Source organism: Podarcis melisellensis, assembly GCF_964234715.1.
Source record: "Podarcis melisellensis genome assembly, chromosome: 10".
In the NCBI taxonomy this organism is placed as follows: Eukaryota; Metazoa; Chordata; class Lepidosauria; order Squamata; family Lacertidae; genus Podarcis; species Podarcis melisellensis.
The window spans coordinates 42,985,589-43,002,203 of NC_138542.1; the positions used below are offsets into that span (position 1 = coordinate 42,985,589).

At 44.2% G+C, this 16,615-nt stretch overlaps 3 protein-coding genes and 1 long non-coding RNA gene across 4 annotated transcripts in view; 2 read left to right on the forward strand and 2 right to left on the reverse strand.

The window, feature by feature from the left end:
* Positions 1 to 183, reverse strand: part of NUP205 (nucleoporin 205) — a 32,500-nt gene extending 32,317 nt beyond the window's left edge. Inside the window, exon 1 of the mRNA XM_081928534.1 lies at positions 95 to 183. Coding sequence (XP_081784660.1) covers positions 95 to 122 — 28 coding nt within the window. The 5' untranslated portion in view covers positions 123 to 183. The remainder of the gene's footprint in view (positions 1 to 94) is intronic.
* Positions 184 to 3,711: 3,528 nt separating this feature from the next.
* Positions 3,712 to 10,623, forward strand: POLR3H (RNA polymerase III subunit H). The gene is made up of 6 exons (XM_081928610.1): positions 3,712 to 3,845; positions 4,960 to 5,056; positions 7,074 to 7,160; positions 7,656 to 7,719; positions 8,730 to 8,937; positions 9,182 to 10,623. Exons 1-6 carry the CDS (start codon positions 3,735 to 3,737, stop codon positions 9,233 to 9,235), a joined length of 621 nt encoding a protein of 206 aa, XP_081784736.1. The 5' UTR covers positions 3,712 to 3,734; the 3' UTR covers positions 9,236 to 10,623.
* On the reverse strand, positions 7,448 to 12,524 carry LOC309379452. The gene is made up of 2 exons (XR_014172500.1): positions 12,182 to 12,524; positions 7,448 to 8,198 (listed from the first exon to the last, which is right to left on the reverse strand). It is a non-coding gene; the product is annotated as an uncharacterized lncRNA (long non-coding RNA).
* An 840-nt stretch (positions 12,525 to 13,364) lies between these two features.
* On the forward strand, positions 13,365 to 15,622 carry LOC309379789 (uncharacterized protein). The gene is made up of 2 exons (XM_081929245.1): positions 13,365 to 14,491; positions 15,373 to 15,622. The coding sequence occupies exons 1-2, from the start codon at positions 13,580 to 13,582 to the stop codon at positions 15,409 to 15,411; spliced, it is 951 nt and encodes a 316-aa protein (XP_081785371.1). The 5' UTR covers positions 13,365 to 13,579; the 3' UTR covers positions 15,412 to 15,622.
* Positions 15,623 to 16,615: the final 993 nt, after the last annotated feature.

Genomic DNA, 16,615 nt, shown 5'->3' on the forward strand with positions numbered 1-16,615 from the left:
GCTCCCGAACTGGGGGCGGGAGGGAGCCGGGGTCACACTGCGGGACCGACACCTCCCTTCACGGCCTCCGGGCCGCACACGGGCCTCCCCGTACCTGAAATTACCGCCAACGGCGCCGACATCTTGGACGCTCACTGACTCGAGCCAAAGCGCCCTTGCAGCCGAGAAGACCCCAAAACAGTAAGAGGCGACTAAAATAATGCCCGAGCAAGAAATAGCCCTCGGAAAGATGCACACATTTAGGCTGCCGAACAGCCGGTCTCCTCCGTTATCTGGCATTTACTACACCGAGCCCCGCCCAGCTCTCAGTTCATTGCAAAAACAAAACCGTTCAGCTTGAACATTTGGAGCACAGGCAAAACGTGGCCACCTAATCGGTAAGTTCAGGACCCAGAAGCAAAGGATGCTGGGAATTGTGGTTCTTGCACTCTTCTTGGTAGAAAGGCGGGAAAGGGAAAAGCAGCCTTTAAGACTAAGCGCTTCTCCTAGGGAATGCAGTGGTACCTCTGGTTAAGAACTTAATTCGTTCCGGAGTGTAGTGCAGCCTATTATGCACAGTGGAATTTACTTCTCAATAAACTTGCATAGGATTGCATTGCAAAGGGCTGTTATCAACTGGTTTCAGGGTGGTGGTTTCGTTCAACGTAGTTGGGGGTAGGGAAGGACCAGCGAAGTTGCATACAAAAACAATGCTGCATCCTTTGTTTCTTTAGGGGGTTATAGGTAATTTCTATACTTTTCCCCCAATCTGAAAGTAGCAACAGAAGCCTCCATGGTTGATTAGCAGCTCTATCCAAGGCAAAGTCCCTGATCCCCATATCAGCCTGGGAAGTGTTTGCATGTAATATTTTTAACTCTTCCAGTATGTCAGTTGTGGGTGATGTTAGAGAACACGAGGCGGCTGTTTTGCATTCGGCGGGGGGGGGGGGGGCGTGCTGAAAAGCAGCCAACACTTGCAAACCCAGAAGTGAGTGTTTTCGTATGAAGGATGACGGCTGAATCATCGGAAGCTTTTCTGAAGAACAGCTGGGAAAGCAGCAAAACCAATCAAAAGTCTTGCTGTCACCCAAAACCTGACACGAGAGGGTAGAGACAAAGAGAGGCTGCATGCTGCAATAGATAAAAGTACGAATAAAGAATATGCATTTTTGTGTCCGTTATAAATATTTGTGTATACACCGGCGCGCTTCGCGTTTAGTTAAATAGCAATACTGTACAAAAAATAACAACCAGCAAACGACAACATTCAAAGCGGCCAAAATATATAGGATAAGTACGGCCATGGGCGTAGAGAAGGAGGGCGGGGAGGGACAGCTGCCCACCCTCCAAATCAATAAAAATACATAGTTAATGGAGGTTCTGCTCGCCCCCCCAACAAAAATCCTGGCTGCGGCTCTTCACAAGCGGGACTTCACCTGCTACAAAAATACTCCCGCATGGGACTCTTCCTATACAATCCTGCAGCCTGCGCCCGCCATCACGCGCCTTCTAGCGGCTTCCTGTTTCCTCCCCGTCGCCCTATGGGCTCTTGCGCATGCGCAATCGGAATAAAACGCCGTCGGGCAAAAGCAAAACAGCATTTTCCTCTAGCAAAAGTCTGCGTCGCGTGGTCAAGAGACGGTGTCGGGTCTTCCGTGTAAGGTCGCGGTTGCCAGCGACCCTCCGCCTTCTGATAGAAGGAGCGCTCACCTTGCCGCTGCCGTCAGATCGCGATCGCGGAGCGGGTGAGTGGAGCCGCCAGGGCAGGGGCTGCGAGCGAGCGGAGGCTTCCAGGGGAACCTTCAGGCCTCGGCCGCCGCTCCTCCGTCGGCCTCGGCCCGCTAGCGGGTGCCGGGGATCCCTCGGACGGGGAAGAAAGGGAGGAAGAGGATCTGGAGAGCCAGGGCGGCTCTTCTCCCGGCCACGCACATGGTTCAGGGGGCTCCCTTCCTCATGTACATGATCGTGTAAGCCTTAGCTTTCAAGCACACCATTCTTCTGCTTAGCATTTTTGTGTGCTAAGCACTTCATCTCATTTCATGAGAAAATTCGGGCAGATTACACTTCAGTAGTGCAAAAGGTGTAAAGGGTAAAGGGACCCCTGACCATTAGGTCCAGTCATGACTGACTCTGGGGTTGCAGCGCTCATCTCGCTTTATTGGCCGAGGGAGCCGTCGTACAACTTCCCATGTGGCCAGCATGACTAAGCCGCTTCTGGCGAACCAGAGCAGCGCACAGAAACACCGTTTACCTTCCCGCCGGAGCGGTACCTATTTATCTACTTGCGCTTTGATGTGCTTTCGAACTGCTAGGTTGGCAGGAGCAGGGATCGAGCAACGGGAGCTCGCCCCCTCGAGGGGATTCGAACTGCCGACTTTCTGATCGGGAAGTCCTAGGGTTCAGGCCGTAAATGGGTTCAGGCCGTAGATGTTTCTAGCTTTCCGACAGCGAGATTGCTACTCTGCAAATTAGTGCTGTGCAACGAAATGGAAAACCAAACGTGCACAATGCTCAGACTGTAGTCAGATACAGTATTCGTTATCTGACTTAGGTCAACGTACATGGGCCTTCCCTCTTTCCCACCACCCCTTATGCTCGCAGCAACACTGAAGGTGATAGGCTAAGAATGAATGGGCAACCCATGATTATCTGGTGAATTGTATGTCTCAGTGAGGATTTGAACCTAGAGCTCCACAGTCGTAGTCCAGTACTTCAAGCATGGAAACATGCTGGTTTTAGAACTGAGCATGTTGCAGGGCAAATAAAATAAATGCACTTGAATTTGGTGTGAGGGCCTGTGAGATATGAGTGCATACCCAGAACATGCCAATGTTTAACCTCAGAAATCCATGGTGGTGGTTCTTTTTTTACCTAAATATGTTTTTCTTATCAAATTGATGGTCATTACATCTTAAGAGATTCCAAGGGCCAGTTTGGACATAACAATTCTGCTTAATAAAATAGGTTATTAAGCCAAGATTAAGCCTTGCACCAGCACACTCCCTCTTTTCCTCCCCTGCACTAGCTTCAGGGCTTTTATTGCGGTTACTGTAATTTTGGTCTTAAAAAGACATCCTGATATGAAATCAAGATCAACGTTATTTACATGATCTGTTCTTGTTCTGTCCTGTGAAACTCTTCCCCAAGAAGCTTTTGAATGCTTCATAAGGCTTAGAGCATATTTTAAAAACCTTACTTTTTAGAAAAGCTTTTTATGTGCCCTAGAACTTTAAATATGAGTTGTGTGTCTGCCATTTTAATTCTCAGCATAATTGAATGTATTTTAGCCTATTAAATTATGACAGAATTGTTTGGTATACCACTTTTGAGTTCATGTGTTAAGAAAATGGTATTAAGTATCTTAAAGTAACAAAACATGGCTTATTTTATGATAAATAGTATATTTCACAGCACACTGCAGATAGACATTTTCCAGCAAATAAGGTTGGAAAATAGACAAATAAAAAATCTGTTAAAAATAACTAAAGCAAATCTGATGATATACAGTATTTCATAATCAAATTAGCTTGCTCAGAATGGTTACAAAATTCTTTAATGACCATTGATTTTTACAAGGAATTGAAATGTACACCAGATTAGATCAATGGAACAAGATCCACCAGGGTCACAGAAACTTCAGCATCTTTCCCCCTCCTGTCACCACCTGCTGTCACAACCATCATTGCAGAAAAGAACATTTGTCTTGCTGACTCTTATTTTTTCATCTTTCAGGAACTTTACTCTTGTTGGCCACCATGTTTGTGTTAGTGGAGATGACGGATACTGTGCGGATTCCTCCATGGCAGTTTGAAAGGAAGCTTAATGATGCTATCACTGAAGAGTTGAATAAGAAGTTAGCCAATAAGGTAAAGCTTAAGTGTTGTAGGCCATGGTGGCTGACTAAAGTTTTTTAATGGGCAACTATCGTAAATGTGAAGATTTTAAGAAACAGACCAGTTTGTTGACTGAAAATAGCATCTGTGGCTTAGTGTTGTTGTTGTTTAGTCGTGTCCGACTCTTCGTGACCCCATAGACCAGAGCACGCCAGGCACTTCTGTCTTCCACTGGCTCCCGCAGTTTGGTCAAACTCATGCTGGTAGCTTCGAGAACACTGTCCATCCATCTCGTCCTCTGTCGTCCCCTTTTCCTTGTGCCCTCCATCTTTCCCAACATCAGGGTCTTTTCCAGGGAGTCTTCTCTTCTCATGAGGTGGCCAAAGTATTGGAGCCTCAGCTTCACTATCTGTCCTTCCAGTGAGCACTCAGGGCTGATTTCCTTAAGAATGGATAGGTTTGTTCTTCTTGCAGTCCATAGGACTCTCAAGAGTCTCCTCCAGCACCATAATTCAAAAGCATCAATTCTTCGGCAATCAGCCTTGGCTTAGTGTTAATAAAGAGTATAATGTCACATGTTTTATTTTTAAGTTGTAATCATTCATCTTGTTTTTATTATTGCTTGTAAGCCGCTCTGAGCCCGGCCTTGGCTGGGGAGGGCGGGGTATAAATAAAAAAATATTATTATTATTATTATGTAATACTAGGCATGATGCAAAATCATATAACTTAACTGGTGTAATTGCAGTGGCTACAGTAGTTTGCACAACTATGGAAAAATAACTCTACCAGATTTTGACCAGTCTAAATTCAGCATCCAAGTGAGATGCAATGTAGTGTAAGACTGGAAAGAAAACGGGAGGCAAAAAATAAGTAGAAACTAAAAGTGGAGCATCCGCTTAGAAAACGCATTCCAATTTCTTCTTAACTATCTCATCTTTCTCTACTGCTTTTCCAAGCTGAGGCCGGCACGTATAAATAATTTTCTGCTAAACAATTATTTTGAATCAGTTCACCAGTTTGGTTCATCTGCACAGCTTTCCTTGTGCATAAACTCTGGCATATTGTTTCAGGAAGGCTTAACACATTTCCTCTAGTTGCTGGAATTTATTGCTCTCCGGATTTTGTCTTCCCCACCCCCAAACAGGTTGTGTATAATGTTGGCCTCTGCATCTGCCTTTACGACATCACAAAACTGGAAGATTCCTACATATTCCCAGGAGATGGTGCATCACATACAAAAGGTTTGCCTCTTATTCCTCTTAATATGAGTGCTTTGGATTGGTAGGAGAGTTGACAACCACAACATTTGAGAGGTACCTAAAGCAATATGAACATGAGTAGACAGCACTACAGTACTTTAAGATCTCTATTTTCTTCATGTGGTAATCTACGTTTTGCTGGTAAAGCAGCAGATATTTTCTGTAGCAAATCCATTTGGGAACTGCTTCATAGGCAGAAATCAGAAGAAGTCACTTTCACTTCATTATAATCCTTAGAACTTGCTATCCCTTAGGAGAGTTGTGGTGACACACTAGGTATGCTGCAGTACCACATTTTCTTAACTATTGCTAATATTCTCAAGGAGGTAGGCTTGTTCTACATGTTTATATATTGATGTTCTAGGCTGGAGAAATATAAGTATGATATGCTGACCTATGGCGGGGTTGGGGAGCAACTTCAGCAGGAGGACTAGATCTAGAAGTGAACAGCCCTCCATGAGCCACTTTGACAGGTGGTCACGCCTATTGCTTAGACGTATCTCCGTAGGATCTGATGTGCAGGCACACATTAAAATCATGGTATAAATAGCTTGCAATACCACGGTGTATATGCCAACTTTGGAAGCAAGTTTACAATGGGACAATTCCAAGTAAGTGGGTGCTGGATGTGGTTTAGGCTTTGTTTTCGCATTCACATTTGGAAAAGCAGGGTCTTAAATTCTCAACTTATCACAATGTCCTCCTTTAGAATGCTGATGGATTTATCAGTCATGGAAAGGTGACAGTATATTACTTGCAATGTGCATAATATGTACCTTTATGCTCCTGCATAGATGACACTTGTTATCCTTTCCCTTGACTTGCTTTGCTATTTTTTTTATTCATCAGTTTTTTATGGAAAATGAAAGGTACTGACAGACTTTTTCCAGTGTGTATTTCAGTTGTTCACTCTAGAAACTGCTGGTGTCTTGACCTTCATTTATCTTGTACATCTAATATCTGACAAGACAAATCTAAAAGACCACTTGGGTGCAAACAGGGCCACTCTAATCTTCATTTCCCTTACTGCTGCAGTTCACTCAGCACTGTCCTATTTGCTCTAGTTACCGATCAAAACAAGTCTATTTTCAGTCTGCCAGGCTTGCAGAATCTCAAAAAGCTGACACAGCTGCCCAGAAACTGGACTGATATGCTATGCACATCATTAGAGCAATGACATAGAAGCCTAGATTGAAAGCATAGTTTTCCTTAGGATTTCTCAGACAGTTTTGGGGAGATGGAGAAGTGCAATTAATGATGTGCGATCATGGCAATTTTGAAATTCTTAGTCTCCTAAACATGAGTGTCTCCACTTGTACATCCAGCTGTGTGCATGTCTGAGTGCAGATACTGGATTTTGTCAAGTAGAGAAGGTCAGAAGCAAGTGCCAACTCCACCCACCCATGCTTTGCCAGTATCATAGTTTTGGGTCTTTTGGGTTCTGCCCTGCATTTACTACAGCATTTACACCTTCCCATTGGAGCCCATGTCCTATATTTAAAGAGACAAAACCCTTATGCTTCTGTTAAACAACAACTACAAACATTTTGCCACACTTGCTTTGGTGATTGTAGGAACAGTCACTGAAACTTAGGAGGTTTTGGCTTGAAATGGGAGTACCACTGTATGGTTGTATTTGAGCCTGCTCAGCCCATTCATTATTTATCCTAGTTTTTCCAGAAACTAGTAAATGGTAAAATGCTAGTACAGTCATACCTCGGGTTACAGACACTTCGGGTTGCGCAATTTTGGGTTCTGCACCGCGCCAAACCCAGAAGTACCAGAATGGGTTACTTCTGGGTTTCTGCGCATGCGCAGAAGTGCCAAATCGCAACCCACGCAGACCCAACACTGTGGGTTGTGGAAGTGCTTCCCACGCGGATCACGTTCGCAACCCAAGTGTCCACTGGATTGGATTGTTATTGTAGCGATCCATAGGGAGGGAGTGAATCGTGACTTGTTCAAGCAGCATACTCTGTTGCTTCTTTTTCTTTTTCAGTGTATTTTCGGTATGTTGTGTTTCACCCCTTTCTGGATGAAATTCTGGTTGGAGTAATAAAAGGCTGCAGTCTGGAAGGAGTTCGGGGTAAATTTTAACTTTTACTAGTAATTCACTAAATAATCACAGGATTATTGTGGGTAGGACTGCAGTGGGTGTCTAGAATTATGGAATATTATACCAAGATAACCAGTAGATATATCTCAAAAGAAAGACTGTTCTATTAATAAAATTTGAAGTTACTATGGTTAAGATGTTTGGAATCACTCCTTAATAGCAGCAAAACATTGCCAAAAGAACTGAACTTCAGTTTCTTTTCTGGAAAATAAATAAATAAAAATAAGTCAATATAGAACGAAAGCTGGAAAAACATATTTGAGGCTTAAAGTTCTCCTTTATTGTCCTGATGGATATTCCAATTCTGCATTTATTAAATTTACAGTACAGCAGAAAGAATGCTGGACATAGGTTCAGATTCCTTATTGGACATGCCACTAGGTAATGACATGGGGAAAGCTTAAAGTCTAGGAGTCACATTGCATCCATCTTGCTTCTTTATTAATCTGAACTTCTTTTTTGTAGTTTCCCTTGGGTTCTTTGATGACATCATCATTCCTCCAGAATCCCTACAGCAACCTGCCAAGTTGTATCCTCTAAACAGCTCCGTGATGCTGGATGTCTAAAGATGTACAATATGAAAGCTACTTCCCTTCAGATGGAGTCTGTTTTTACTTAATGCAAAAACCCCTTTGAGTATGTTGCAAAACGTTCCAGTAGATTGTCTGTTAATTAATGCTAGACTAATATTAACATTAAGTCACTATTCCACAGCTCAGGAAAGCAGCCATATAATTTTTGAACAACTGGGTGTATCCAACACTTTCATAATGGATCTTTCATTTACTCTCATCCCTGCCCCCCCCAAGCTTATTTAGAGAGGAATTATCAGACATTGTGAGCTGTGTCATCTGGTGCTGCAGGTGTAAGAGGTCAGGGTTGTAGGGCACAAGATTCCTCCGCCTAATCTTGGGCAACCTCCCAGGGCACAAACTCTGTAGCCATGGATGGATGCAGCCTTCAATGTTTGACAGGGCCCCCAGACTCTCGGTGGAAGCTTTGTGGAAACTGTTGGGGAAGAGAAAAAGAGCCATTGCACAAAGCTGCCTTCTACTTGCACATTGGATACAACCCAAAGAAGATTAGTTGGGTTGAGGGAAGTGGTGTGAAGGGCATTAATAGGAAAGAGATCAGTTAAGGTTTGGGAAGCGGCAGTTCAAGTCAAATGTCTTATTTGTTTCCATCCTAAGACCTGTGGTTGCTGGATTGAATTCAATTTTCTTGCTGCATAACATAAGAGACATTTATTAGCAGATCTAGCATGGTCTGTGTTCTGTGAGAAAACCTTCCAAAGGGGACAGCGAAATGCGTTTTCCAGAATGCATTTAGGATAATTTGCAGCAGAAATTTTTTCATTGCTGTAGAGAGTGATCTAATTTAGCATGCTTATTTTACTTGTATGGTACTTAGTTAAAAAGCTGTGAGAGCCAATCTCAGAAAAGGGATTTCATACTTTTTTTAAAAAAAAGAAAAGGGATTTCATACTTGAACTTCTATGCCTTCTTATCGCACTGTTGCCTTAACTCTCTCTGTGTCCAGTGATGAAGCAGAACAAGTATGGGTTTGGGAATATGAGACTGAAGAAGGAGCCCATGACCTGTATATGGATACAGGAGAGGAAATCCGTTTCCGGGTGGTTGATGAAACTTTCATTGACACATCCCCAACAGGCCCAAGTTCTGCAGAGCCCTCCACCTCTAGTGCCACAGAGGAGGTGCAGAAGAAGGAAGCCCCCTACACACTAGTGGTAACTATTTAACACTACTCCTTTCTACATAGGCTTTTGAAATATGCTTTCACTACCTAAAAGTAGTCACATCCTTGGTGATAGGATGTAGACCTTATTCTTTCAACTATTTATAATTGTGAGGAAAGGGTATGTGAAGATCTCTAAGTGACCTCAGAATGAAAAACTCAGAATTCAGAGAGATTAAATGGATAATCCAGATTTTCATGTGCCAAATTCTAACATATATTCTTTCTCTGTGCAGGGATCTATCAGTGAGCCTGGTCTGGGTCTCCTATCCTGGTGGACAAACAGTTAGCCAAAGGGAGAGACTTCTACAAGATAGACATTTACCAGATTGGAAAAGCCAGTGTGTGCATTTTTCTCTCCTTAGAAAGCAACTGCAGAATGGAAATACTGTGTTTCGATTTCTACTTTACCCTAGTTTTGAAGCAGAAGATGAGTGGGAACATCCAGTGTGATGTCATCAACACAGAATATTTGCATCATACCATGGCCCTGTCAACAAACTGGTGGTTCTGATCTTTCTACCTAGCAGAACTGGGTACAAGAACCTAAGAAGAATCTGCTACCCTAGAAGAAATGAGACAGGCCTTGTGTTTAAAGCAGATGCAAGAAGAAACTTTGAAACACTTCAGTCTAGAAGAAACCAGTAGCGATTTGAGAGGTGGAGAGGAATGATGTTATGAAAGCTTGCACTCATTTTACTGAATCCCTCTTGTTCCTTTTCCCCATTTGGATGGAGGTGTTTCTGACAGTGGAGGAAATTCATGCCCTGGCTTTTAAAAGTCACATACTGATAAGGAAGACTAGTAAAGCTAGGGCAAGGGTAAGAATTGAATCTATATAGCCATCAGGCTGCCTCCAATGGGTCCTCCTGAATATCTTGGAACTATTTGCTTAACCCCTGGCAAATTCAGTGAGCCACTGTACTTGCAGAACACTCTAATAACGGGGTTAGTAAGTCTGCAGTGTTTAGAGAGCAAACAAACCTTGTTAGCTGCCCTTCTTAATCTTGCTGTCTTCCATGAAAACATGTGGCTTGAGTTTGTTTTTAGCTTAGAAATGTACATGGATTATAGCCCTTTTTCCTCTACAGAACAAAATTCTAATGCAAGTTGCTGTAGATGTGAATGACATCTCAAAACTCAACAACTTTTGTTGACTTTCTGTATAAGGAGGCAGATATTCACATCTTGAAGTAGATCATTCTTCCTTGGGCGTTGAATAGGAGTGCATCGACGATGGCCATTCAGTTTTTGGTCTTTGACTGCATTGTAGTGGAAAATATAGAACATTGGGCAGCAGTGCAAAAGGCACACACATATACGATCACAATACACAATAAAAACATTCCTACAGCATCCTAAGACTATACATGTGGACCGCTAATGAGAAAAGCAAAGTTAGGACTACCAGAGCATCGGGTAATAAATATAGCTCTTCATTTTAAGAAGGGCTGTTGACGTGCATGTCTTAAATGGTAACCTACTTGAATAGAGCCTCTTCTTGATGGCAAGATATTTGGCTTACAAGTGCACTGGTGAAGCCGCTCTGCCTTGGCTGTTCCTGCTTCAAAGCCTTGATTGGAGGTTTTAATGCTGTTGTAACCCACTGAGGGTTGTGCAGGACATCTGCTTCTGATGTTCCTATGCAAAGTGATTACTGCAGAGCCAGTGTTTTTCTTTATTGTTGTAACCCGCTGAGGGTTGTGCAGGACATCTGCTTCTGATGTTCCTATGCAAAGTGATTACTGCAGAGCCAGTGTTTTTCTAATAAATATTGCTAGTGTATAATGGCTGGAACAGCAGCATTGTTCATAAAGGATATATGAGTTAACTATACAGCCAGAGAAGTGGCAATGCCATCATCAGGTTTTTGACTGCTTTTCAATGAAAGCCTCCTGAAATGGAGGTACCTTAAGTTCCAATAAACTTTGCACTGGTTTAAATCTTCTATTTTATTGTGTAAAGGTAAAGGTACCCCTGACCGTTCTATTTATCTATTTGCACTTGATGTGCTTTCTAACTGCTAGGTGGGCAGGAGCTGGGACTGAACAATGGGAGCTCATCCCATTGCGAGAATTCGAACTGCCAACCTTCCAACTGGCAAGCCCTAGGCTCTGTAGGTTTAGACCACAGCGCCACCCGCGTCCCTTATTTTATTGTATAGTGCTGCCTAAAAGAATTTACATTTTTTGTGTCATGTTGACATGACACATCAACCAATTTAATACAAAGTTTTAAAGCACCTAAATAAAGTTCCCCCAGAAATAACCACTTGTTCTTTCTTGCCATAAAGCAAAGGCTTTTCTATTGTGACTCACTCAATATAGAATCTGAACCAGCTTAATTAATAAATGCACTCAGGCTTCTAGCCAATAACTAATTATGTTGGAGTTAGCAGCACTGAAATCAGGAAGACTTTTGAGTAAACATGATTTTTTTATTTAAAATATATATTGTTTAATCATTAGAATTTCTATTTAATGACATTTTTAAAAATCATATATTTAAAAAATAAGAAATTATAAACTCAACCACTGCTTTAAAATGCTTGCTTGAAGCAGAGTCACGTGGCTGAAGTTCAAGAAGTGCATTGTCTAAGCTCTGCTGAGGGTTGGGCCCCCTGCACTGATTGTACAGCACTGTACTGCTTTTATTCCACATGGTTGGAAGGACACATTTGAAATCCATAAGTGAACTTTAGAGAATATTAGAATCATAGTCTTTATTTTAACCCTTGTATATAACATGCTTCAATGTGGAAAATTCCCAGGATGACTTCAATGCATCCAGTAGAGTAACAAAGTAGTCCAAAAATTATAAAATAAGCATAAACCAAGTAAAAGGCAGCGTTAAATTCGCAGCTCAAAGGACTGCAGAAATAAGCTTTGTGTGTGTGTCATTTTCAGTCAATGTTTCAGTAAATCTGCCACAATTATTGAGTAATGCTATTCCAAGATGGCCTAGATTAAAAATTGAAAGACACCAACCAAATGAAATTGGAATTTAAAGTGCCTCATAAAATTCATAACAAGCACTCATAACATCTAATTCACAATACAAAACATTAGTCTAAAAAAACCCCAGCAATTTGCACAGAACACGTGAGGGGGGAGCAATAGTTCCCATATCAAAAACTGAATTGCTAGTATTTGATCTACTATACTAAAATATGGCGGAAACCTTTTAGCTGGTTGCAGCTCCCTCCAACCCCTCACTTGGAAACAAGTCGTGTTTACCCAACGTTGTTGTCGGAGCGAGTTCTTGGCATCCCAGAAGCTTGTTTCCAGCACATAAACTGGCTCGAAATCTCCCCTTGCCAAGGCGTTTCCTGCTCTTGGAGCCTCCGTAATAATACTTGGCTTCCCACATAACGTATTTTAAGTCTTGGTAAGAGACCGCTTTGACATACCTTGCTTGGCTTCATTTTTAATTTTATTTTGAATGAGGGCCAGTTTGGAGGGGGGGCACAGAATTCTTGGGCGCCTCGGCCCAACAAGCCTACGAAGGAAAGGTGAGGGAGACCGGAGCCCCCGGCAGGAGCGGCTCCCAGGACACAAACTGCCGCCGGCACCGCGGCCATTTTGAAAAACCGGAACGACGTGACGTTTCCTAAAGCGCCGTCGTCGACGAGAGGCCCCCAGAGTAGCAGAGGCGTCCTGTGTAGCGCCGGGATAGAAGCGACACTTTCTTAGGCTCGAGGGACCCCGCTGCTGATTCTCAGAAGGCTCCTTCAGACGACAGAAGATATTCCTCTTGCTATTCTGCAAAACAAAGTCGTAATCTGTGCTAACGTAACGCTTCAGACGCAATGACAACCAGGTAAGGCTGCCTTAGCTAATCCTGAATGTGAGGACCCAGAAGCAATGGACGCTGGGAAGTGTAGTCCCAGCCTGCCTCGTGGTGGGTAGCGGGAAAGGATGAAGTGTACTCGTTCGGTTCTGGGAGTCGAGCGTATATTTGGCAAAGCCGTTCTCTTCAGTTAACTTATCTTAATTTAAAAATAAACATCTTTTGCAGCCTCCATTCCCTGTGTGATTTCAAGGTTGCTTCGGGCGGAATTAGCAATCGTGGTGTTGCTTAAATATAGCAAGGCAAGCACATGCCCAAAATAAGTAACTTGGGAAGGTTTCAAAAGTATTCAAGAATAAGACTTTAGAATAACACTTTAAAGCTGTGTTATGTACTGAGTTGAATAGGATCCAAATTGCAGCAGTCTGATTGGTCCTAGAATAATAAGATTCAGAATGCGGCAGTCTGATTGGTCCTAGAACAATAGGATTCAGAATGCAGCAGTCTGATTGGTCCACAGGAGCCACCCAATCCAACTCCAGATGGAAGTGAATCCGCAACCTGATTGGCCTACAGGAGAATTCTGGAATTAGCCAATCACGTGGGGCCCATTGTGTAAATAATGTATATAAATCAGACATTTCGAGGGAACTTTCATTCCTCACTACTATCAGCTGAATAAAGAGCATGAAATCCACACTCAACTCCGAGTATATTTCACTGGCGACAAAGGTGGGATCCCACTGAGCTGACTGCCACACAGAGCACCACAGCACCGCCACCTGCCACACGGCTGCCTTGCACCGTGTATCCAGGCTTCAGCTCCGGGACCCAAGGAACTCAAAATGGCAACCAAAAGCAGCTTCTCGCCATTCAACCCAGCATCCGGAGACTGGGAAGCGTACGCCTCCCATTTCACCTCGCTCCTAGAAGCCAAAGGGGTCACCAAAGATGAAGACACCAAGAAGAGAGCGATATTCTTCAGTGTCTGTGGAGAGGAGACATTCGAAATTGCCCGGGCTCTCCTTGCGCCTGAAGACGTCGCTACTGTTCCTTACAAAACAATAATGGAACGGCTGAAGGGGCACTTCTCACCACAGCCCTCAGTGGTGGCCCGTACAAGGATTGACAGAGAGATAGAGCCCTCGGTGGTAGCTCTTCGAAATGCCTTCTACGCAAAGCGGCAAGCCCCTGGGGAAACCATAACTGGGTTTGTGACCTCCCTCCACCAAGCCGCCCGGTTCTGCAACTTCTCAGAGTTAGAGAACATGCTTCGTGACCGCCTCGTCGGTGGCCTGAATAATGAGAAGCTGCAACGACGCCTCTACGCCAAGAAGGACCTAACGTTCCAGGTTGCGCTGGAGGAGGCCCTGGCAACCGAAGCTGCCGAGAGGTCAACGCAAGAGGCACGCCCAAGCCTGCCGTCCCAACTGAGGGTCCACCACGAAAACCTTGCTGACTACTCAGGATCCGACAGGGAGGAGGTGCACCAAGTACAGCGGCGCACTCAAGCAGCGCACAGACCACAGCTGCCTCGACGAGAAGGAGGGAACTGCACAAGCTGCGGGGAGAGTCACGAGAGGAGGACCTGCCGTTTCCGCAATGCAGAGTGCAGGCAGTGCAGAAAATTGGGACACATTGCCCAGGTGTGTCGGGCTCAGCCCACCCGACGCCAGGCATCAGATGACCAATCCAAGAACCCCAGGCCCCGGGGCCCAACACACCAAGGCAATTTGACAGAGATCACGGACTGCCAGGTATACCAGTTGCCCCACCCAACAGAGAGAAAATTTATTTAGTGGTACAGATAGAGGGGGCTCCGTGCTGCATGGAGCTTGACACTGGTTCAACTCTGTCCATAATCTCGGCAAGGACCTTAAAGAAACTATGCCCTAGTGGGGGTCCCAAACTCAGGCTGGCCCCATTCACCCTCTGGGACCTCCAGAAATGTGAGGTCCCCACAATGGGGGTGGGGACCTTCAGGGCGGACGCAGCAACTGGACTTGCTTGTGGTCAAGGGGCCCTACATTACCTTACTGGGATTGGTATGGTTTGGACCACTGGGGATAGCTGTCACCAGGGTGAACCACACTAGCTTACAAGTGGATGTGGACGCCATATGCAAGGAATTTCTGAGGGTTTTCGATGGGAAATTGGGACAGTATACGGCCCCCCCATTGCCCTACAGCTTCACCCCGCAGTATGACCTGTGAGGCTCAAGGCCTGCCGGGCCCCGTTTGCCCTGAAACCCCGTATAGACGAGGAATTGGACCAGCTTGTGGAGCAAGGAGTGCTGGAGCCTGTGCCTAATGCCCCCTGGGAAACCCCAATCGTCACACCCATCAAGCCTAATGGCTCATTCTGCATCTGCAGACTACAAATGTACCATAAACAAGGCCCTCACGGCTCATGCATACCCAGTGCCAGTGGTCAGCCATGTCCTTGCCACCCTGGCTGGGTCAAAATTTTTTGGCAAGCTGGACTTGGCCCAAGCCTATAAACAGCTGCCTGTGGATGAGGCCACATTAGAGGCACAGATGACTGTGACGCACAGAAGAGCGTTAAAGGTAAAGCGGCTGCAATTCGGTGTCAGCGTGGCACCAGGCATATTCCAGAATCTAATGGACTCTCTCCTTAGGGATTCCTGGCACCACCCCCTTCTTCAATGATGTCTTGATTGCCGGGCCCACGCCAGAGGAGTTTGAGGACCGCCTCCGCACCGTTCTGCACCATTTCCAGACAGTGGGTCTCAAGATGAAGCAGGAAAAGTGTCTACTAGGAGTGCCGGGGTGGACTTTCTGGGATTTATGGTGGACGCAGAAGGGATCCACCTGACTGGGGACAAGGTACGGGCCATTTGTGATGCCCCAGTGCCCAAGGGCAAGACTGAACTTCTTGGGACTACTGAACTTTTACCATGCCTTCCTCCCCCATAAGGGGAGGTGATACATTCAGTTGCTTAGAAGAACTTATTCAGTTCACAGTTGTATTTAGAATGAGGAGTGGCAGGCACTGTCACTTGTGAAAAGGATAGTTGCTTTATGCTGAGCTATGGAAAGTGCATTTCCTACACCCCCCCAGCAAAAGGTTGCTATAAAGAAAGCCAACTCATATACTGAGCTGATTACTTGACACTGAGCACTGAGGTTAGACAACACTTTAAAAAAAAAAGTTCCCTTATGTACCTCACTGTGTGTTCAAACCTTCTTATGTGAGTTATTTATTATGTTGGCTTAACAAGATTAATGCAAATCCATAGCACTTTTTTCTTCTTTACATTGTCCTACTTGTGTCTCTAAAAGACCATGAATTGACAACCTATTACAAGATCAATGGACCAGCTGCCTTCTGGTTCAGAATGATTAATATGCTCGTCTCCCATATGGCTGGGATAGTTGGGATATAAGCACTCAGGAGTGTTTGATGGTGAATAGAAATTATTTTATATTTAATTTTTTATTGTGCAAGGTGATCTTATGGATATATTTTTTTACTCAGTAGTGGTAGTCCCATAAGCTAAATGAGGCCTGAGCCCTAGTAAGTATATTTAGGATTGCAGCCTTAATCTCTCCTACCTTGTAAGCACCATTTACCTTTAGGGATACTCCATTTAATACACTGTGTCTAAAATTAATATTTTATTGTGTACTATTTGTACATGGTTATAAGTATACAAAGGTATACGTTATATATTCATGTATATGCTGCCTTACAGAGTTGAATAGGCAAAATTGACAAATTTCTGCCCACTAGGCAATTACAGTCCACAAGAGGGGGGGAAACTACAGAGGGAGGAAAAGACAAAGATAGAGTAGGAAGAATGTGGGCAAGTGCTATTGCACTTACTTCATTCAAAAAGAATTTAAAGAATCCTGTAGTCT

Bases quoted from the DNA above. Each gene is read 5' to 3' on its own strand.
- POLR3H (XM_081928610.1), top strand. From the start codon at position 3,735: ATGTTTGTGTTAGTGGAGATGACGGATACTGTGCGGATTCCTCCATGG. The intron at 5,057-7,073 runs GTTTGCCTCTTA...TTTCTTTTTCAG, and splicing joins TGGTGCATCACATACAAAAG to TGTATTTTCGGTATGTTGTG. The intron at 8,938-9,181 runs GTAACTATTTAA...TTCTCTGTGCAG, and splicing joins AAGCCCCCTACACACTAGTG to GGATCTATCAGTGAGCCTGG.
- LOC309379789 (XM_081929245.1), top strand. From the start codon at position 13,580: ATGGCAACCAAAAGCAGCTTCTCGCCATTCAACCCAGCATCCGGAGAC. The intron at 14,492-15,372 runs GTATACCAGTTG...CTCTCTCCTTAG, and splicing joins CAGAGATCACGGACTGCCAG to GGATTCCTGGCACCACCCCC.